Here is a 23,377-nt window from a genome sequence, read left to right as displayed (position 1 = left end):
TTGGCGCTCTGGTTGGAGGCGCTATGCTTCTGAAAATCAGCTGCTGGAGACCACAGGAGAAGAGAGTGTTCTTGTGGCAAGGCTCCGCTTGTGGGTTTTCCACAGGCATCTGGTTGGCTACTGTGAGAACAGGATGCTGGACTAGATGGGCGACTGGCCTGATCCAGCAGGTTCTGGTGACCCACTTTGCTCCTCCCCAGGCTTTTTAGGGCAGTGCAGGATGCTATTGGTGGTCTAACCCAGAAATATGGTTAATGTCTCTCCTCAATCACAATCTGTAGGGTCAGGGTTAACCATAGGACAAACCTCAACTACAAAACACAGTTAAGGAGGAAAGACCATAACTATGAAACCAGGTTTGGACAGCATGTTAAGCCAAACCTTTGCTTCACTGCCATGCTGTGCTGACCTAAAAAGCCCAGGCTGCAATCTTCTTAGGAGCTAGTATGTCTGCATGGGACATAGTATACTTTAGCATGATATACTAATGGGCTCAATTGCCTTAAAGTAGAATTTAGGAGTCCCTTGACTTTCTTTTTTGAAGTGCATGCAACATACAACAAAAATGTCATTCTTTGCAGAGTTACGGCTGTGATCCAGACTACAGGAAGCCTCATCCTTTTTTTGTGGTAGCAATTGTATTCCCTAGTATCAACACAGTTCTTCCTTTGATGAAAGAATGTGTTATTTGCTTCACTGTTATATAGTTCCTTAAAATTAATTCCACACTGTTTTAGAAACTGATAAATAAGCACAAGCTCAAATATTCTTCTGCAACAAATGCATGAGGCAATCAATAGTACAGTATCTAGCTAAATTCATTCTAGTCTCCCAGCTCTTTTCCCTGATTACAATCTTTCCACTATCCTCTTATTTGCATATTTTATTTTATTTCCTTAAAAAGCTCTGTAGCTTTGCCATCACAGAATCTTCCAATAAGTTGCCAGATACGCTTTTAACATTCTGTAATAAAGGCATTTATTAGGTATGTCAGCATAAAGTAAGATTTGAAGCAGTTGAATTCAAAGCATGAAACTTGTTTCAATGTAAAGTTGTTATGTTAACTCCACCATCTTGATTTTCAATTTTTTTCACTCTGTTTCTTGGCTTTCTGAAAAGGTCAACAGGGCAGTAGTTAATATAAAAAAGCTATGTTGATGTAAAATGACTTTCAAGGCTCTACCTGTTAAAAGAGCAAGTAATATATGAATGAAGGTAGACATGAGAAGCTATATATATATTGTCCCCATACATAAAGTGTTAACTCTATGGGATCAGTAGCAGTAAAGCGGGTAGAGAACACTTCAGCAAAATAATAATAATAAATCTGTTCTTAGTTATGGGGGTTTCCCCAACCCACTAGGGCAGATATAGACAAGACATAGGAAGTCTTGTTGCATCAGCAGAAGTTCTTGCATTAATAGGTGACTTTACTGATAGAACACTTGGTCTTTTAGCAGGAGTGCTACCCTACAGGGATGCCAACAGGATTTCCTGATACATTGTTTAGATTGGGTCCCCTGCACCACCACCACTTCCAATCTGGTGCCAATAACCGTTGCTTATGCACAAAAAATGTGCATAACCTTAAGCACCTGGGTGGAAAAGCCTCTGGCAGTTCCATATAACTGTATACTAACATTTTCTTTCCCTCTTCGTGCTACATAACCAGGGCCGTAGCTAGGGGGTGGCAAGGTGGGCCCCTGCCAGGGGAGCAGGCGATTGGGTGTGTGTGCAAAATCGGCTAAAAATATGTCCATAAATATATTGATTATTGCCTCAGGAGAAATGGTTTTAAATAGAGGGTGAATTGAATTTGGGGGGGGGGTTGGGGGTTGGAGAAGAGGTGGAAAGAAGATCTAATTTGACCGTGGCTAGGGGGCGCAATCTGGATGGTTCTGCCAGGGGCACAAGATCACCTAGCTACGGCTCTGTACATAACCATCATGCCTTTTTTCCCACGCCCTATTGCATTTTATTTTTCTAAACAAAAATGTATTAATGCTTAGACTTTTTCTTGCAGTCAAGATGTTTGAAATCAATCAATTTAGTTGTCTTTTTAGAGATGGGGCAACGAGAAATGTACACCGTATTTCAAATGTACTGGTGCTACACCTCTAAACAGCTTTATTGTATTAAGATTCTTCTTAAGAAATAGATCTTAGGTTTCTAAATACAGTATCTTAAGGCATAGTCTGGAACCCTTAGGGAACAAAAATGGAAGGCTGGAGCTCATTTTGCCACTAAGATTACAAGTCCCATACATTCAAAATATGATTAAATCATGACATGGGTGTTGAAAATGCACGAGATTTACAAATGAAAAACATGGTGCCCTTCTAGTTATTCTGAATGCATAATCCAAAAATATTCATGCGTACAGTCCTATCTAAGCATATTTACTTACAAGCACTGGTTTAAGAGAAATATTCTCTAGTAACTATTTAGGATTGTTGGTGTGCAACCAGATCCTAAGCATAATATACTCAAGCAAGTTCTGTTTGATCACCAAAACTTACTCGCATGTAGATGTGCATTCATGTGCAGCCTTAATCTCTGATGACCTAGGCTAGAAACAGCTGATACAGTATATTTATCAAGTAGATTGAAAGGAGCCTACAGCTTGTACAAAAGCAGAGAATGCATTGAGTTAGTTGCCTTTGCAGCTGATGTCATTGTTTTATCACTGCTATGATCTTTCACCTGCATGGACTGATGTACACTTAGGGGAGGATATTCAAGTTGTGTTATACGGGGTATATTATTATTACTATTTAAGTTGATCTCCAAATACCTTGTGGATTGAATTTGGGTAAGAACCCTGGTTCCTTGAATGAGGAAATGTTACCTTTATTGCCTTCAACAAGTATGTCTTCCAGAAGCTTCTCCAGTATTGGGCCATAGTCTTTGTACTGATCTTCTGAGATTTTCATGCCAATTTCAAAGGGAACAGTGAACTAAGAAAAGTTGCAGGACGTTAAAATTAATAATAATAATAATAATAATAATAATAATAATAATAATAATAATAATAAACCGCATCCAAGATGGCGGACGGAGCTCCATTCGTAGAATGTAGAATGTAGAAACATTCGTAAGTAGAGTTATTCGTAAGTAGAGGTACCACTGTATTTATAATTTGTTACATTTGGAGCTTTGTGGCCAATATGGAAGGGTTAAGAACTGTGTGGGAAGCTGCCACATAAGAGCTTCCCTTTCAGAAACTAGTCTGAAACACTTTTTATGGACAAACTCATCTGCAGTGCACAAGTCATTTCTGCAGACATCGCACCTTATTCCTGCATGCATGACTTCATTGTGTTCTTGGTCCAAGAGAGACTGGAAATCCCTATTTTACCTGTGGTGGCCCTGTGATACTGTCAGAATGTTCTGGGAACAGGCATTTGACACTATCCTGGACATAGTATGACAAGACTGTATAGACCAGGCTTCCTCAACCTCGGCCCTCCAGATGTTTTTGGCCTGTAACTCCCAGGATCCCTAGCTAGCAGGGATGATGGGAATTGTAGTCTCAAAAACATCTGGAGGGCCGAGTTTGAGGAAGCCTGGTTTAGACAGACCAGACCCTGCTCTATCTCGGCAATATATACAGAGAGCCACAGAACGTTTATCCATGCCACAAGGACATTGTTTTGTTTCAGACGCAGCAAGAATGTAAAGCAGCCAGTTATCAGCAAAGCTTATCCGACTCTTCTGTTCGTACCTTCTTCTCTCAAGGTTATTGGAAAACCTAAATACCAAATTAGGTGGTAAAGAATGTCCCGTTTTCATATACTGTACGGAGAGTAGTTTCTGGGTACTGTCCTTCATTATCTCATTCTTGTTGCAAATAAGAATCCTGTTCAGTGTCTAGATACTAAATACTAAAATGACTTCAGTTACAACCCCTATCTGCCCTGTAAGCAAATGAAAAATAAAAGTTTTAAAAGTGAGTAGAAAGGCAAGAGATCCGAGACCCAGCATAAAAGATTCAAGGTTCTGGCCCTTTGGTTTACCCATAATCATATCCCTGCGCATGAGGTTATCTGTATATGCACTGATCTCTGGCTGGAGTATGATTTTGGGCAGTGACTATTTGTACATGAAAATGCTAAATGTTATGTCTAATGCCGCCCCCCCCTTTTGTTAAGATACTATGTACAGTAAAATGTTTTGGGAGGAGGGGAAATGTTTTACTCTTAATTTGTATGGGACAAGTTGATTTGGGGCAGCAGGCGTGGGGAGTAGCAGACCCTCTAAGTCAGGGAACCCCAGACTACGGCCCGGGGCCCACATATGGCCCCCAATGCTCTTTTATGCGGCCCCCGGGGACCCCCGCTGCCGCCACCCGCTCTTACCAGCATGGCGCGGCGCGGCTGCCGACTTCTGACCCGGAAAAGCGCCGGAAATAGCTTGTGTGCACGCGCAAGCATCATTTCCGGTGTACTTCCGGGTCGGAGGAGGCTTCTGCAAATGCGCACAAGCTATTTCCGGCACTTTTGAAGTCGGGAGTGTGCCAGAAATAGTGTTTGCGCATGGGCGCACACAGCCGTGCGCACTCCCCCACCCTCTGGCCCACCACGCAATCGGCGCAGTGGGCATCCGGCCCAAAGCCGGGTAAGTTTGGGGACCCCTGCTCTAAGTGTCCCTATTTTCCAGGGACATCCCTGGTTTAGAGAAGCTGTCCTGGTATCTGATTTGATCCCACTTTTCCTTAGGATGTCCCTATTTTTATTGGAGAAATGTTGGAGGGTATGGAGTAGTTACCTTTATTTCTATTCCATTGTTGTCCCTCTCAGTCTCACTTCCATGAACATCCAAAAATGTTTCTGCATCTCGGCGATGGAACTTTGTTGTAGGTTTTGGGGAGACTTTTCTCTGCTAAAAACAAATCACATGCAAACCCAACAGGCAAATGATTAACTGTCCAGGATGAAACACCTTTTTATAAAGTATCACTGTGGAGCCATAGCAATGTGTTCGGCATTTACCTGAGATTTTGGTTGTTCAGGACTTAAAAAACTGGAACCGGCTGTGGTGGTCTCTGTCCAGAGAGAACAGATAAGAAGCATTCCTACCACCATGTTTCTGATAAACATGGTTGTCTTTAAAAGATGCCTGTGATTCAAGCTGTATCGACCTGCAACACAAAGAAAACTGGTGCATTCTAAAATAAACTATTTGTTTTAAACTCAATAGGTGAGTCACATGAACTGCTAAAGTTTTAATTAGTCCTTCATTTAATAAAATTTGGCACATAGAGCCAGGATCCCCATACATTAATGAACTCAGTACTGTATATGTTTTTAACAATGTAAAGCAATGCTAAGCAAGAGGCAGAAAAACGTCTTACCAATACTTCCTGCACGTATGAATTAATGGAGAGCAGTGTTGAAAGCCTTTAAATAGTCATCAGTAATGTTTGCTTTGTGTACATAATACCTTTCAGTCCAAGTAGTATTAGGCATTCCTTGGAAACACATTTCAATTAAGTTAAACAGTAAACATAAGAAAATGCATTTAATGCATTAGCTTCAAGAAACTAATGTTTTTGAAAAAATCTGATTTGTCTAATAATTTGTATATAGCAAGAGGACAATAATAAGATACAGCTGGCGCGTGCGCGCGCACACACAGTTTTTTCTGGGGAGTCACAAGGGGACACATAGCCCATAACATTTTGTGAATCCCAATTTGAACTATAAAACCACTATGGTGATTTTCTTGAGTCAAAATTAGAGCACCCCTAAAATTTTTGTTTAGAGAGAGAGAATTCCTGGGTAGCAAGATCCAAGTTGGAGACAAGTACTATTCTTTGGCGAGAGACCCCCCGTGCAGATTTAATGCCACAAAATATGCCGCAAAACAAAATGTGGACATATAGGCAGTTAGACCTTTAAAATGTGCCCCTCTTGAGTTCCAAAATGTCCCCTTGAAAAGAAGTCTCCCTCTTACCCCAGCATAGGAAAAGACCACATGTTTGGCAAGTTAAAAAAATGGTTTACTTACAAACTATCCAAAGATCAGATTCAGAAAAGTTGCACAGGCAATAAAACTTGCTTGGTTGCAAAGTGGTAAAAATTCCAAATTATTGATATAGGAACACCAAAATGGCTAGTGAGAGCCATGCAGTTGAGTTGCAGCAACCTGCTCAAACCTCTTCACATGCTGAGCTGCTCAGGTACTAGGCTTGATTACCTATTTCCTCCCAAGGTAAAGATGAAAGTGACATAGCTAAGCCTGGTAGGACAGCTTAAAGTAAAGGTAAAGGGACCCCTGACCATTAGGTCCAGTTGTGACCGACTCTGGGGTTGCGCGCTCATCTCGCATTATTGGCCGAGGGAGCCGGCGTATAGCTTCTAGGTCATGTGGCCAGCATGACACAGCCGCTTATGGCAAACCAGAGCAGCACATGGAAACGCCGTTTACCTTCCCGCTATAGCGGTTCCTATTTATCTACTTGCATTTTTATGTGCTTTCGAACTGCTAGGTTGGCAGGAGCTGGGACCAAGCAACGGGAACTCACCCCGACACAGGGATTTGAACCGCCGACCTTCTGATCAGCAGGCCCTAGGCTCAGTGGTTTAGCCCACAGCACCACCTGGGTCCCTGGTAGGACAGCATACTCTATGGTATTAACCTTTTAATGCATTAATTAGATTTTAGCAGGTAAGTTACTCAGGTAAGTTATATGATACCCACAGATACCTTCAGAAATGGAAAGCTCCATACAGAAATATGATGCAAATCAATTCCTCACTCTTGTGCTCCCAATGCCCTTCTTCCTGAACTTGCAGCATTGGTTGATGGCTTCTGAAAATCCAGTTTTGGGGAAATACGCTACTAGAGATCCTCGGAGATCATTATCAGTTGAGCCAGAGCAAGCCTAAGTCTGGATCCTTCTCATTTCTCCCTGCCTCCCCTCCTGCCTCTCCTTTTGTGCATTGCTCTTCAACAGGTGGACCAGGACCCACTTCACAATGTGATCCAAGGTTGTTCACAACAGTCAGCAGCACCAACACTATACAAATATATGGTCTGAATAAGAATTGGGTTTCCAAATGCAAAGTTTGGGTTGAAGGTGGATCCCAAGTCTGAAAAAGTTGGAGACTACTTCACTAGTGGGTGGGATGGGAAGGGGCTGTGCCATGTTGATCTATTGACAATCAAGATAATTATCATTATCGTGGTGTGTAGGACCTGTTGGTTCTTACAACCCAAATCTTAAATAGTATGAGGCCAGGATATTTGAAAGCACCACCTCTTCCCATAGAATCCTTCCTGTCTATTAGGGCCTTGCTCTGCATCCAATCTCATTCAGAGTTACAGCTGCATGCGCCATGAGACTAGTGTCACATCCACACCATGCATCTAAAGTTCTCTTTATACCACTTTAAGGAACAACTTGCTTCAACGAATCCTGGGAACTGTAGTTTGTTAACAAAGGCCTAAACAAACTACAGTTCCCAGGGTTATTTTGGAGACGCCATGACTTTTCTGTTGCCACAACCAATTCACTCCCTAGAGAAGTTCTCTCCCTAGGAGAAGGGGACGACAGAGGACGAGATGGTTGGACAGTGTTCTCGAAGCTACGAACATGAGTTTGACCAAACTGCGGGAGGCAGTGCAAGACAGGAGTGCCTGGCGTGCTATGTTCCATGGGGTCACGAAGAGTCGGACACGACTAAACGACTAAACAACAACAACAGAGAAGTTCATTTGGGCATTACGCTTTTAAGCCTTTGACATGCTGTTACGACTTTTAAAAAAATCACCTAGCTTTTAGTTTTAAGATTCACCCCCCTCCTTCCAAATGATGCTGGTTTTATTTTGTTGCCATTTTTTAGTTGTAGTGCTTTCGTGAACTGCTTTGAAGGTAGGAATGTCTACAACATATTTAGCTATATGACAAAAATACAATTTTTTAAACTAGAGAACGTTTTTTTTGGTTATGTGAGAAATTCTGCATATTCCTCTTTCGTTTCCCTGTTTGTGTGATAGTTTCAATATGGTTAAACTGATCCAAACTACTCAAAAAACAGTTCTTGGGTTTTCCCCGTTACTTCTTATAGTTTGGCTGTGATCCTAAGCTTCCTTTTGGAAGTAAGTTCTTTTGAACTGAAGAATAAGTAGGATTGCAAATCTGCTATCAACAGAAGGCAATAAATCATTTTTCATGCAGCAGAACACTCTATTAAAGACCCTCAATGTATTACCTAGCAAATTGCCTAATACGGTATGTTCCACAGCACCATAGGTGTTTTTTTAAATTGAATATTAAGGTACAATCACAACACTGGCAAATATGCCTCCCTCTTTAGGGAGGGAAGATTGTGCTTTTTCCAGCATGGTAGATTTTTCCATTCCATTTTTCGTACCTTAAAAAAAAAAAACAGAGACATATGGCCTGGGTGATCAGATTCTGAGCTAATGGTGGAAACTGTAGACAGAAGGGTAACAAGTAAACCTGACCTTTTGTGAAGGTTTTGCTATTAAAACAAAGCATTCCTTTGGGCTGGGTTTCAGGGGCAAGAGGGCAACATTTATCAGCTGAAAGCATCTATCTTTGCTATGGCACTGACATAATAGCTTGATCTAGAAGTGTTCTCAGAAATACTGACCTTAGAGATCTTATATGTATGCCCCCATTGAAACAGAATGTTACAGTTGTTAAGTGTTTAAGCCAACATCTATAAAGGGAGAAAACTTCTCAAATCTGAGATATGTACAAATAAAGCTTATAGCAAATTTAGCAGCGGATTTGGCATTCGCCTTCTGGGGGCCCCCACTGAGCCAGCTCTTTGGTGATCTTCCATCAGCCAGTGAAGGTCATTGGTTTATTTTGCTGTTGCTGATCTTAACTGCTCTTGCTTTTTATCGTTGGCTTTGTGGCTTGATTTGCTTTTATATTGTTTTAATATAATTGTATCCAGCTTGGGTACGTAGGGCATTATGAAGGTATGAGGGATGTAAAGTGGTCAAAACACATCGCCCCCGGGATGCTCTACCCGGGGTTCTTGTGGAGATCCGCGTGGCTCCCGCGGAATCCCCCCCCCTCCGTGATGCCAGAAACCTCGCAGCTTGAGGTTTCTGCGCCTCTCCACCAGCGCGGTAGACCCGGTCACCCACATCACATACATTATATCAAAATCCTTACAGGAGCCTGTTCAGCCTAATGCTGCAGTTGCTCATGTCTGCAATCCTATGCTCACTTTCCTGGAAGCTCCACCGAGCTTAAGGGGTCTTACCTTTGTGTGCGTATGCATAGGATTGCATGTGTGTTCACAGCTGAGGTGAGATTTGAACAAGGCACCTCTCTGCTCACAACTCAAGCAATTTATACACTGCTCAATTACTATCTTCTCTACGTGGTATACAGACAACACACAATAAGGATAAAAATCAGTGAAAACTATTAACATCAGAATTCAGATAAAGTGGCTGCTTCAGTAGGCATTAGATGTTCAAAAAGGGAAGGGGCCTATTTTTCGCAGCTGGAATGGAGTTCCATAAAAGTAGACCCACATGAATGCACAGCTGCTGGTTGATATAAGCCATGGCCAGGCAAACTAAGGCCCGGGGGCCGGATCCGGCCCAATCGCCTTCTAAATCCAGCTCGTGGACGGTCCGGGAATCAGTGTGTTTTTACATGAGTAGAATGTGTGCTTTTATTTAAAATGCATCTCTGGGTTATTTGTGGGGCATAGGAATTCATTCTTTTTTCCCTCTTCCCTAATATACAGACCGGCCCCCCACAAGGTCTGAGGGACAGTGGACCGGCACCCTGCTGAAAAAGTTTGCTGACCCCTGATATAAGCCATGCATCCTTGCCATGGGGGGGCACTAACAGCGACTCCTCTGAAGACCTCAGTGATCAGACAGGGTTACAATGAATCAGACAGTCCTTGAGGTATCCTGCACCCAAGTTGTCAAGGGCCTTGTAAATTAACACACGAGCCCTGAACCTGGCCTGGTATGCAGCCAGTGCAAGCTTTTGAGCACTCCATCAGCAGTCTATCCACAGCTTTTTGCACCAGGTAGAGCCATCTATAAGACACACCCATGTATAAGACACCCACTATTTTTGGGGACTCAAATTTAAGAAAATGGGGGAGATGGCACACAGTTGTTGAGCTTTTTTTGGGTGTGTGTGTGCTGAAAATCGCTCATCCACCCGCACATGTCGCAAAATCTGCCTCCCGTCTGTCCCATCACCAGTAGAGGCTGTCAATCGCCCGCCCAACTGCCGGAGCGTCGGCCAATCAACACCACCCATTGACGCAGCAACCAATAACACACACAATAGTTGTTGACAGTCGCAGCAGCAACCAATCAACCGTCCACCCTATGCACTACCCATGTATAAGATGACCCCCACTTTTTAGCATAGTCTTATACACAGAAAAGTACGGTAGTTCAATCCTGTGCTGACACAGGTAATTCACTCCTACAACAACTGACAGGCAGAAACTCACCCTGTGTTTAAATTTGTTGCTTCAGGTCCTACCCTCTGGAGCATCAGAAAAAATGGCCCCAACATCTGTATGATAGATGAACATCATATCACATCTCTTCTCAAACTCCTTCAACTTTTCACCATAGGACTTGTTCTCCAGACTCCTTGCCTTCATTTGGCTTCCTTCTCTATACACATTCCAGATTGTTGATACCCTTCTAAAACTGCAGTGCCCAGATGCAGACACATTACTGCCCATGATATCTGACCGAAGCAGAATAGGAGGCTGAAAAGAACTAGCCTGCTTAAGAAATGATCGCTGTCCTCAAATCTGGCTCTTAATACTTTTAACTCGGTCAGCGTTTACTGTCGCCCCATCTCCTTCTCTGTCACACAGAAAGATTTTGCTCTTCTTAAGCTCTTGCTGTTCTCACTCTACTTCTTTATGAAGCAACCCTTTGGTTAAAAGGAAAAGCAGGCTTTGGACCAATAACTTGATGATACATATTTACAGGGGGAGTAAATATATAAAATAACCTCTGTAAAAAAGTAGCCTTCTTTCCAAACATTTGAGATTGTTTTGATCAGACTTTATTTTTTCTTTTAAACAAAAAGAGGTACACAAAGTGGCTTAGAGTTTATTAGCTTGATAATATTTTGGAGGTCAATTTCACAAGTACTTGCAACTAATAGAAGGGCAAACTGTAGAACAAAAGCAACTTTGAATTTCTGGTAATCCTTCTCCATGTGTAAATGGCAGTCTCCATCTCTCTTGCTTAAGTTCAAATTCTGTATTAGGTATCTGATGCAGAGTTTCTTTCTTTTTGTTGAAAGAGAAAACATTACCAGGCTTTAAATGATAAGAAGACTGTAGTAAGTAAAACAAGTCATTCTGAAAGAGAGATATTGATCCATAGAAACTTTTCCTCTCCTCCTAATGGAGAGGAGTTAATGGAAGGCTTATCAAGAGTTCCCCAGCAAATTAAAGAAGAAAATGAAGTGATGCTTAAAAGAAAAAATCTCACTGCAACTGAGCAATACCTTTTGATGTACAGTTTGCCTTGAATTTTACCAAGTGTCAATTAAGGCAAAATGCTATGGTATGTATAGCTTTCCTGCAACCAGTTAGCTTTGCTTGTGCCAGATCAAATAAATTTGGTTTAATAAGAAAAGTAGTAAAAATCATGTCTATTTCCTTGCATTGATAATTTGGGATTGATGTTAACCCATTTGTCACTGTTCATTCTGTTGCCCTTCTGTAATAGCAGATACTGCACCCTGGCCCTTATTAACATCGCTGATGCACGCCCACTGTCCATCTACAGATTCTTTCCATAAAGTTACCTGTAAAAGATCAGAATAAGAGTGTTTAGTTCTTGCCCAGGTTTTAGAATCCACTGCACTTGGCAACATGAGTTTATTCTGAAAATTTCCCCTTGCCAATGGTTGCCAGTCATTTCATATTTGAGGCAGCATAGTATTCCCACTCCAAACAGATTCAATTAAATTCACACAAGGCAAGCTAATGTTTAAATTTACAACGTTCTTCCAACATCGCTAAAGTCAATACAACTTAGTGAAAATATGGTTAACTGATGTCTGTTTTTAACTTTAAAAAAAGTTATTAAATTTATAGAAAAAGTAGATCCCCCCTCTCACACACTGCTAGAACCTAGGAAGATATAGGCCTGGTTTAGATATGATGATCTTGGTATTATAAACCTTATCTTTATAAAACAAGAAGAAACCTTGGGTTTGTGCACTCTCCTCCTCCGTTTCTCACACTGAAATGCAGCCATTTGTTAATTTAGTTTCCTGATATATCCAAATTGGAAAGCTGGTTTATTCTCTGATTACAAATAAGGATCAGAACTGAAAAATTTGGATCTCATGAGCATAAGAACTAGTTAGATTGATACCTGCATATGGCCATGTGACTGAAAGTATAAGAATAAAATGCTTTACACTCACTTTATTATCTCCTCCAGACACAGCAAGAATATTTGCAGTAATGGACCAGCTAACATGCCAGACTACATCATTGAACTTGTGTAGCAATTTTGGTGACCATGAATTTCCAGAGGGATCATCACACATCCAGATAAACACTCTGCCATCCTAGAAAAACAACAAGCAAAGCTGTAAGGACAAGGGCAAGCTCACATTCAGCAAGGCCTCCTTATCAAGGGCATCTTATTTTCAGAACCACTCAGGCAGCATCCCAAAGGCATGTGGCTGCACCATTTAGAAGCCCATAATTGTTGGCCCATAAAAATATTGTATACATTTCCCAACAAGCAAGTTTACAGACATAGCATATTGACACAGGTCAGAGGTGAGAAACTTGTAGTATAAAATACATAGAGTGTTACAATTCCCATCATTCCTGACCATTGGCCCTACTGTCAGGGGTTGGTGGGAGTTGGTGTCAAACAACATCTGGAGGGCAAAGTTCCCCATCCCTGGATAGGTTTTACCTGGATTATACTGTTTCAAACTTTAAGTGTGCCATTGTACAACTGAACATGGAAGGCTTACTTTTACTATTTTTAAATAAATATCACTGAAAACTTTTAACATGCCAGCTTTCCGTATGCAGGGAGATTATTTTTATTTTTACATGGCACATCAAATATGGAACCCCAAATCTGAAGACTAAGTGGTACAGCCCAGAAAGGACTGCGCCACAATGAATTCCCGCAAGCTTGACTCGGTTATCAATTGCGGAGCTACCCAAACTAGCCTGTTGGATGTATACGCCATGTCAGCAGTGTACTGATAAATCAGCAATTGCACTTTTAGATTATGAATTTTATAGATCAGTGAGAGGGACATCTTTTGCTAGGTGAAATAAAGTGAAACTAAAATATATGATTTTTTTTTAAAAAAAGTCAGTTGGATCCAGACTCTTTCCAGTTGCTGTAGGGCCTGAGATCTAGCAGAGACTCCTGGAGGAGGAAGGCTTGGGGAAGTGATTCTGCTGATCTCCCCTTCTTCCTGAAGCCTTCTGCACCACTTTCCATACTACTCTGATTTTGGGGAGATACAGGGGAAGGGAAGAATTGGTGAAAACTACATCTCTCTCCCCCCCAACCCTATCTTCCAAATAACTTTCTATTAGCCGAGTTTCACTTATGGAAACTCTGGATCCAACGACAGCTTCTAAGCAGAGGGTGGTGGTCTCGGGAGCTTTCTTTGCCTATAGTAGCTCAATGTTATGTGAAAAGTAACTGTATATCATTTACTCCATTCAGCCATTCGATATATACCTGTGAGCAGCTGGCAATAGTACTTGTTGGCAAGCCTATGGAGGGGGCCCAGGCTACATCTCTGACCCAGTCACTGTGAGCTTCAAGTTTTTGTTCTTCTTTCCACTGGCCATCTTCTTCTCTGGCAGGATTCGAGGGAGAAAGGTGCAAATTTAGAAAGAGCAAAACAAAACATCTTCTCACCGTATTTCCCATGCAGAAGCTTGTTATAGTGTTGTAATCCTGGCTGCCAGTTATCTGGGCCCAATTTAACCTATAATGCCTTAAATGGCTCAGGGCCACAATAACTCAAGGACTGCCTCTCTCCATATGAACCTTCTCAGACCCTGAGATCATCCTCTGAGGCTCTTTTTTCATGTGCTTCCTTCCATGAGAGGTCTGGCCAATATGAGAACAAGCTTCCTGTTTGTGGGATGCTCTCCCCAGGGAGATTCACTTTGCGTATTCATTATACACCTTTAGGCACCAGGCGAAAACGTTTTTCTTCAAGCAGGCCTTTGGCTGATTGACATCCCATGTCCTTTTAAATGTATCATGGGATGGTTGGAAATGTAAAGAAAAAGAAGGTACCTTGTATCATATGTGGTGGGAATGTAGAGAAATTTTAAAAAATTGGGAGATGATATACAATGAACTAAAAAAAAAATGTTCAAAATGACATTTATTTAAAAAAAAAGAAGCATTTTTGTTAGGGATTTTAGGACAAGACCTGCTAAAGAAAACAAAGAATATATTCATGTATGCTACAACAGCGGCAAGAGTCTTGTTAGCACAAGGATGGAAGAATGAGGAAGTCCCAATGAAAGAACAATGGCAAGAAAAACTTATGAGCTATGCGGAATTGGCAATATAAACTACGTGAGAAGGACAACCTGTGACTTCAAGAAGAATGGGAACTATTTACAAATCATTTAAAAAGAAAAACAAAAAGACTTGGACCTTGGCAGGTTTTGAATAAACATCCACAAATTTATTAGTAGAACATAGATTGTATTTGACTTAATAAAAAACCTTTTAAAAAATGTATCATGGGATGGGGGGGATTCTTGGTTTGTTTTCCTTCTTATATTTAATTATGTATTTTGTGCTTTTTATATAGTAATTATATGTTGTGAAATGCCCTGAGATCTACGGATGACTATATAAATTTAAACAATAACAGTAATAACAATAAAATATGCTAACCTTTCACAAAACAACAGCAAAAACCTAAAGTTGGGACAGCCATTCTGTCAAAGCAACACTACAAATAGCAGGCTGATCCCATACCCAAGAAACATAAAGGAGAAGAATTTCATAAAGCCTTATTCTGACAACCCACTTCATTTATAACACGGGTTTTGTAGGACTTTCTGTTTTAAACAGCAGCTTCCCATGCCAAATTTGAAGCTGCCTGTGAATATGGAGGTAATTTTTTTGTAAGTCTCTTCAGAAGACAGCTGCTGTTTGAAACTCCAGATAAAGACATTTTGACTCCAAGGCATGGAAGTGCACGGATTGACATGGAATGAGCGTGAGTGAGCGAGGTTAGAGTCAGAAATCAAGCCTTTTAAAGCAATTTTAATACCTTGGGAGGAGTGTGGGTGGCGGGAGGTTGAAAAGAGGAAATATAAAGAAAGGCCTGTCATATAGGAAGACTTTAGGTAAATTGTCAGGAAAACTTACTTCCAAATCTTGATAAGGTTATCACAGCCGCCCGATGCAAAACGCTTAATGTAGTTTGGTTTTTGGCTTGACGGCGGTTCTATAAGGCTTCCTGGTACAACTGCAGGGGCCCAGCTAACAGCATTGCAGCCAATCTATGCAAGAACACAAATTTATGCAGTTTCTTCCTATTTGCAGCCAAAGCAAGCATCCAAATATTTCTTAACACAACTAACATAATGACAGGATACTTACTGAAGTAGCATACTAAGCATACCCTTTATCATGCTATTCTGAATACTTCATGTTAAACAGAACACTACAATTATGTCGAGAAATGAAGGCCCTGAGTCAATGCTAACTTTTTCATTTTATTTGTTTGGACCTATGAAACTGCCTTTCACTGCCAGTCGATCTAGACAGCTACTGCCTATTGTACTAGCACCAGTTCTCTGCTTTTTAAAGTATTTTAAGGCAGACATCTTTTCCAGTCCTGTTACCAGGATTTTCTTAAATGGAAACATCAGCAACTGAACTTTGGACTGTCTTCTTCCACGTATGCACCCTAACCACTGGAATATGGGCCTTCCCATATGCGGCTTTTCATTTTAACTTCAGTTCAGTACTACAGAGTAGCAAAACTTTCTGCAATAAAATTGATTATTATATGCAACTTAATGTCAAAACAGGTTTCTATGCAGTTTACAAAGAATAAAATTGTTGCACAAACATTAAAATAAACATCCATATTTGAAATACACAATAAAAGAATCCCATTAAAATTACTCACTGTATGTGCATTGCTGATTTTTTTCACTTCCCATGTTCCATCACCACTGCAGCTTAGCAGAGAGATGGCCCCATCAGAGCTGCCGCAAGCCAGGATCAAGCCAAAGTCTTGTGGTGCCCAACATACAGAATTCACTGCCAGAAAACACAAAAATTGGTTGAATTATTTATAAAGACTACTTAAAAGTTGAGGGGAATTCATGTGTAAAGGGACCCCTGACCATTAGGTCCAGTCGCAGACGACTCTGGGGTTGCAGTGCTCATCTCGCTTTACTGGCCGAGGGAGCCGGCGTACAGCTCCCAGGTTATGTGGCCAGCATGACTAAGCCACTTCTGGTGAACCAGAGCAGCACATGGAAACGCCGTTTACCTTCCCGCCGTTTACCTTCCTATTTATCTACTTGCACTTTGACGTGCTTTCGAACTGCTAGGTTGGCAGGAGCAGGGACCAAACAACGGGAGCTCACCCTGTCGCGGGGATTCGAACTGCCGACCTTTTGATCGGCAAGCCCTAGGCTCTGTGGTTTAACCCACAGCACCACCCGTGTCCTTGACCTTAATAGATTTGTCAGCAATGACTGAGGCAATCAGAGCAGAAGCCTGCGCTTGTTAAGTGGATTAAAACTCTGTCACATTATGCTTAAATGTTTTGTTTTTAAATAGCAACTAAGTTTTAGGAATTTTAGATGGTAGATTTCTCTGTGACTGCACTTAAGACAGTACATAATTTATTGATTCTTGGAAATGCATTACCAAAATTAGTAAAATGTAACATCTGGAAATGCGGTTTATAGCACACAGTTGCATTGTAATAACAGAGATTTTTTTAATGCCGCATTCCTAGACAAAGATCCATTCAAACTGGCTCACAATCAGAATGATAACAAAATGCAATAAAATGCCATCACCATTCCAGTTGGTATGGTTTTATTTCCTAAATAAATTATTGTACTTTCACTGTCTGTGAAGTTCGGTCTTTAATAGAACATTACACAGAAAAGGACAACGGACATGCAACAGTAGGCTCAATTAAGGAAGACCAAACAAAGATCTGGGATCAGCATGATTACATGAAGCTTCTAATCAATGCATGAAAATTATAACTGAAGCAACAAAGTACAGTCGTACCCTGGAAGTCGAACGGAATCTGTTCCGGAAGTCCGTTTGACTTCCAGAACGTTCGAAAACCAAAGAGCGGCTTCCGATTGGCTGCAGGAAGCTTCCAAAAGAATGTTTGGAAACTGGAACAGTCACTTCCGGGTTTCGATCGGGAGCCGAAATGTTAGAGAACTAGGCTGTTCAACTTCCAAGGTACAACTGTACTCAGCCAGCTAGCAGGAAGAACAGCCAGTACCTGAAGAATCGTGCCCTGTGTATTCATGTGCCTTTTCCCAAGTACCATTCTCCTCCTTCCAGATAATAACCTTCCTGTCATAGGAACAGGAAGCCAGGATGTTTCCATACATGGGATGAGCCCAAGCCACCTGCCACACAGGGCCTTCGTGTCTACAAAAAGCAGAATTAATTTTGGGGGGGGGGATATTAGTGCACCAAGACTTTATTATCAAGAGCATTTACAAGCCATTCAGTGTCATATTCAGTTATAGATACATATTACCACTAAAATATCAAAGTGATATTTTGTAGTCAGAAATTCAGTATCTTTCCATTCATTTTTATAAAGGGAAAAATATGGAATTTTCAGTTACAAAAATAGTCACTGTCTAGGAAACAGGGGCAAGGGATTTGCTGGAAAAATAAGCCAAATTAACAACAAATTCCACAGAATCCTCTTTCTCTTTTAAAATCCCTTTCATCCAAAGTCTTCTAAAATAAATATTTCAGCTCTCTAGTTCCTCAACCAAGGGAAGTACTCATTATGCCCAATGCCTTATTTACTACAGCTCCTCTGCTGTTCATTCTCTCACTCTTTCCTCTGCCCCACCACTATTCCTGATGATTGTATGCTGAAATCTCCCTCCCCTTCCTAGTAAATTAGGGATTGGGAACATGAAGCCTGACAGTTCATGTAGTCCTTAGATTAATTTTGTACAGTCCTTGGTCTAATTTCATGAGGGCAAATTGAAGGGGAGATTAAACAGACAGAGCAATGGAGGGGGAAGAGAGAAGCCTTTTGCAACTGATCTGGCAAGGAGCTCTGGCAAGGAAGGAAAAATAGGGGGGGAAAGGCTGAAATCAGTAGAGTGGTGGAAGGAGGGGAAGAAAGCCCCCTTTTGAGTGTGATCTGTCCCTCCTTCCTAGCAGTGTGCTGGGCATGGTAGGACAGAAAGGGAGAGGAAAGGGGTGTCAGAAAAGGAGATTGTGCTGGCATGCTGCAGTCCCAATACATACCCCCAAAGAAATGAAAGAAAAAGGTTTCCCCTCCCTCAGACTGTGGTAATTGAAAATTGCAAAATAAGAGGCATGTAAGTAATTCTGAGGCTTATTTTAGCCAATCATAAATGATACACTTTCAAAGAAGTGTTTTGTTAAACAGCTTTCAAGGAACACATTGTAAAGCAAATGGAACATTGTGTATGTAAACAAAGCACATTAAGTTTTCACCACTCTGCCCCCAAAGCCATTAATTGTATCCCTAAGCAGAAGCTGAAATTGGGGAAATGTCATAGGATTATGTTCTCTTTAATTGACTCACCCTCTTAAGTCAGCTATGAGAATTTGCCCTCCATTCCTTACATCAAATATTTTCACTGATCTGTCTGAGGAACAAGTTGCCAACCGCATGCCATAATAATCCATCTGAGCATCATGCTGGAAAGTAATAAAGAAGTTTTCATGATCATCTATAAATTCTGAATTAATTAATACAACAGGTTTTTTAAAAATCTCAAAAGCAACAAATCCAAATGTTAAAATGCTGAATATCACAGTGCAGTAAGATGAAAAAGTGTGATCACACAGCATTTTCCTGGAAAACCCAAATGCAACCAATATCGTACCAGACTGAGATAGTGATGACTATCAGGCAAAACGGGGCTAGAGTCTCAAGAAGGCAGAAATTGCCCTGACCACCTCAGCTTCTAGTGGGAATAGGTAAAATTTAAGGATGGAGAGTATAAAGCAATTGGGAAGGTCATGTTAACTTTATGCCACAACATTATCTGCTATTTTGATACAACATGGCTAAGCTGCAATAATATAGAATAGAACCTGTACCAAATAGTAAACTACTGTATATTCCTGCGTATAAGACTTTTTAACCCAGGAAAATCTTCTCAAAAGTCGGGGGTCGTCTTATATGCCGGGTCGTCTTATTAATATGGCGAGTATATCCCAAAGTCTATATTTTAACTGGAAAAGTTGGGGTCATCTTATACACCCAGTCGTCTTATACGCCGGAATACACGTAAGTTAACGGTAGGAGCAGGATTGGAAAACTACTTACTACTCACTCAGAAAGTATCTATTACCGGTATTTACCCTGGATAAAGCTTGTAGCAAGATTGCCATTAACAGCTTTTCACACCATATGTACACAACACTAAGTCCTGACTGACACAAATGGGAATTATGACAGAGCACAGTTCTGGAAGAAATTGCTTAGGACAAATGTTCTGTCATTTGCTTCATTCTTTTAAAATAAAGTTAATTATGCCAATTTCTCTCTTTTCTGACGGGAGATATATAATTTTTTAAAAAAAGCAAATACTTACAATCATGTCCTCATGAGAAGTGTCCACTGTATTAATTACAGACACCTAGTAGGAAAATATACAGCAAGACATTTTAAAATAAATATCAGACCCTAGATTTTCACTCAATGATTAAAACATGCCATCATCTTTTGCTTCACATTTTTCTGTAAGGGTTGACTGCATTGTTTAGTGGGTGTCCCTAAAGTTAAAATTGATTTAACCCTCAGGTGACTTTGCAGCATCCACATGTGTACAATCACTTTCTGAACTCAACAACCTGTGGAACCTCATTGACATCAAACTGAGATCAGTAGAGGTAGAATGTGATATAGCAAGTTAAAACTTGCACTTTTGAAAGCTTCCTGCTGCACTGTAAATATATATAACAACATAAGATGAACCCTGCTAGATCAGTCTAAAGCAGGCATCCCCAAACTGGGGCCCTCCAGATGTTTTGGCCTACAACTCCCATGATCCCTAGCTAACAGGACCAGTGGTCAGGGGTGATGGGAATTGTAGTCCAAAACATCTGGAGGGCCAAAATTTGGGGATGCCTGGTCTAAAGGCCTATCTAATCCAGCTTTCTGTTCTTGCAGTAGCCAGTGAGATACCTATAAGATTCCCACAAGAAGGACATGAGCACAACTGAACTTCCACCAAGATTCTCTGCAACTAATTCAGAGACAAACTGTCTCTGATACTAGAGATTAAATAACCACGACTAGTAAACCCTAGTAGCTTTATCCACCACATATTTATAGGCACTGGGCTCCATTCACCCCAGCACTACCAACTTTATTTATTTTTTCTTCTTTTTGCAGCTGGCTGGATCAGGCCCCACACTTGGGGTAAGTCTCCTGACTTAGATTATTTAAAGGGGAATTAGGCAAAAGCATGGACAATAGATCCTTCAGCAGTTATTTAATATGGCAGTTAAATGGAACCTCCAGGAAACACGTCTGTTAATGTGGGAGCAGTGGGGGGCGGGGAAGCTAAGCACTACTGCCGTCATGTCCTGGTTGTGGGCTTCCTGTTAGAGACAAGATATCAAACCCTTTGGAGCTGACCCAGACCTTGGGTAGGATTTGTTCTTAACAGACACCTTTTGTTTTTAAAGCGTCGCAGCTACTGCGAAAGTAAACGCACCAAACAAGAAAAGCCAATCCTTCGGCGACGTAAAACCGGGTGTGTGTGTTATGTGTCACGCTCACTGACCCTCCTCGTGTGGGAAAACAGGGGTGTAACAAGTAAACTAGGGTGTCCCTGTTGGGGAATATGTGGCCAGCTCAGGAGATGGGGCTCAGCCCGGGAGTGGGCGACGGCGCTTTCCGCCGAGCAGCCCCCCCCTCAATCAATCAATCGATAATTTATAATAAATAATATTTATTTATTTATACATACATACAGTATGTATACCCTGCCCATCTGGCTGGGTTTCCCCAGACACTCTGGGCGGCTTCCAGCAAAAATATTAAAATACAATTAATTCATCAAATATTAAAAGCTTCCCGAAATCTCATGTGTGGTGGGTGGCGGCGGTGGGGACCCTTCGCAGGCTTGACATCCCTTGGGAAAAGGTGTGCGAGGATACCCCGTTACTAGGAGCAGCCCCACGTCCAGTACCAGGGAAGCGCGTCCTCCCCACCCCCGCCCAGGCACCCACCGCACCCCGAATAGCTCAGCGCGGGAAGCAGGGAACTGGGCCACGGCCCCTCTTTATCCCTCTCGGAGCGCCCCCTCACCATGGTGACGGCCGGGGCGGAGGAGGGTCTCCAGCTGCACCAGCCGCTCTCTCGCTCTCAGCCGCTCACAGACGTGGCAAACCGCCGCCGAGACGCGCGTCCCACGACGAAGGCCTCCCGGCCGGGAAAATAAAGGTCTTCCTGCTGAACGCGCAAAGGTTCCGCTTGCCGCTCGTTCCGCCCTTCTTTCCCATCGGCTCCTCACGGGTGGAGGCCGCTTTCCCTTGGCGCCGCCCCTGACCCTTGGCAGTCCGTCCTCTCTTTTAATTCAGCCACTGGCCATGGCGGCTTCTTTGCCCCCCCCCCAAAAATGAAGCTTTCCCCCTCAAAGGGAATTATACTGGCATTGTTTCTCTCTCCCGCCCAACTCCTTGCGATTTCCCTACGAGGTAGGGCAAGGGTGATTTACTCAAAGTGAGCACAGTGGCTGAAAACAACATTTGAGCCTGCCACCTACAAATGCACTTCGCTGGCTCCCAAGGGCAATCGTGCCATGCCTCATAACTGCTGCTAAGAAGCTAAAAATGGGCTATGCATTTGTATATTGGAGTGAACGTATGCAAGAGAAGCTGAAATTGCTTTCTTCTTCACAGCAGATGTAGGATACAACCTCTGTGCCTGAATGAACTTCTTCAAGAATGAGAAACTGAGGCAAATAGCACTGCAATAATTCTAGGACTTTTTGGCAATAGAAAAACTCTCAAATCTCTGGGTCTGGATGGCATCCACTGGAGAGAACTCAACAGTCAGATTGCTGATCTTACAAAAAATAATAATATGCAATTTGTCAGCCCCACCACACCTGCGGACTGGAAAGTAGGGGGATCTGAGAGTTTACCAGACAGTTAGTTTAATATATGTGGAAAGAAAAATGGTGGAAAGTATTGTTAAAGATTGAACTACCAAGCATCTAGAACAGGCACCCCCAAACTGCGGCCCTCCAGATGTTTTGGCCTACAACTCCCATGATCCCTAGCTAACAGGACCAGTGGTCAGGGATGATGGGAATTGTAGTCCAAAACATCTGGAGGGCCGAAGTTTGGGGATGCCTGATCTAGAAGATCAAGTGCTGCAGAAGTAGAATCCACATGGGTTCTGCAAGGGTAAGTCCTGCCTCACAAAACTTTAAGAAAGTTGTTTGACAGTGTCAACAAGCATATAGATAGAGATGATCCTACCAACATTGTGTTCTTAGACTTTCAAAAAGCTTTTGATAAAGTACCTCACCAAAGACTCTTCAGAATAAGAGAACTTGTGTTCAAATGACCCTCTGTAAACAGTCTTTTCATATTTTTTCCAAATTCATATTATATATTGCTTCCCATAGAAATGAAAATTTATTCCAACAAAATACTAAACTTATACTGATCAGTTTTGTGTACTGTAAGCTGTATCGTATGCGGAAAGTTGAGCCCACAAATCAGCAAACAAGTAGCAGTAACTTAATGTTCATTTCAAAGAGTAGAGTGGTTTATTTGTTTGCAATCATTAAATATTTTCAGTTTGTAACCTGCAATGAGAACGTTTTGAAAGCGCTGGAAAAGCATGTTCTCTGGGCAGGGGTTTGTACAGTACAGTGGTACCTCGGGTTACAGATGCTTCAGGTCACAGACTCCGCTAACCCAGAAATAGTACCTCGGGTTAAGAGCTTTGCTTGAGGATGAGAACAGAAATCGCACAACGGCGGCATGGCAGCAGCGGGAGGCCCCCTTAGCTAAAGTGGTACCTTACATTAAGAACAGTTTCAGGTTAAGAACGGACCTCCGGAATGATTTAAGTTCTTAACCCAAGGTACCACTGTATCTGACACCAGGTAAGTAG

General features: G+C 41.8%; 2 protein-coding genes across 2 annotated transcripts; both read right to left on the bottom strand.

The window, feature by feature from the left end:
- Positions 1 to 953: 953 nt before the first annotated feature.
- On the bottom strand, positions 954 to 11,703 carry GHRL (ghrelin and obestatin prepropeptide). Its single transcript, XM_035106562.3, has 5 exons — positions 10,476 to 11,703; positions 4,992 to 5,140; positions 4,768 to 4,881; positions 2,849 to 2,957; positions 954 to 1,111 (listed from the first exon to the last, which is right to left on the bottom strand). Exons 2-5 carry the CDS (start codon positions 5,097 to 5,099, stop codon positions 1,092 to 1,094), a joined length of 351 nt encoding a protein of 116 aa, XP_034962453.1. The 5' UTR covers positions 5,100 to 5,140; positions 10,476 to 11,703; the 3' UTR covers positions 954 to 1,091.
- Positions 11,032 to 21,648, bottom strand: SEC13 (SEC13 homolog, nuclear pore and COPII component). Its single transcript, XM_035106559.3, has 9 exons — positions 21,557 to 21,648; positions 19,833 to 19,877; positions 18,815 to 18,930; positions 17,513 to 17,664; positions 16,160 to 16,293; positions 15,391 to 15,524; positions 13,726 to 13,846; positions 12,428 to 12,574; positions 11,032 to 11,800 (listed from the first exon to the last, which is right to left on the bottom strand). The coding sequence occupies exons 1-9, from the start codon at positions 21,557 to 21,559 to the stop codon at positions 11,690 to 11,692; spliced, it is 963 nt and encodes a 320-aa protein (XP_034962450.1). The 5' UTR covers positions 21,560 to 21,648; the 3' UTR covers positions 11,032 to 11,689.
- Between the last annotated feature and the right edge of the window lie 1,729 nt (positions 21,649 to 23,377).

The sequence above is a fragment of the Zootoca vivipara genome, chromosome 2 (genome assembly GCF_965207765.1).
Source record: "Zootoca vivipara chromosome 2, rZooViv2.hap1.1, whole genome shotgun sequence".
Lineage (NCBI taxonomy): Eukaryota > Metazoa > Chordata > Lepidosauria > Squamata > Lacertidae > Zootoca > Zootoca vivipara.
Note: the sequence above shows the minus strand (reverse complement) of the source record. Positions and strands in the feature narration are given on the sequence as shown.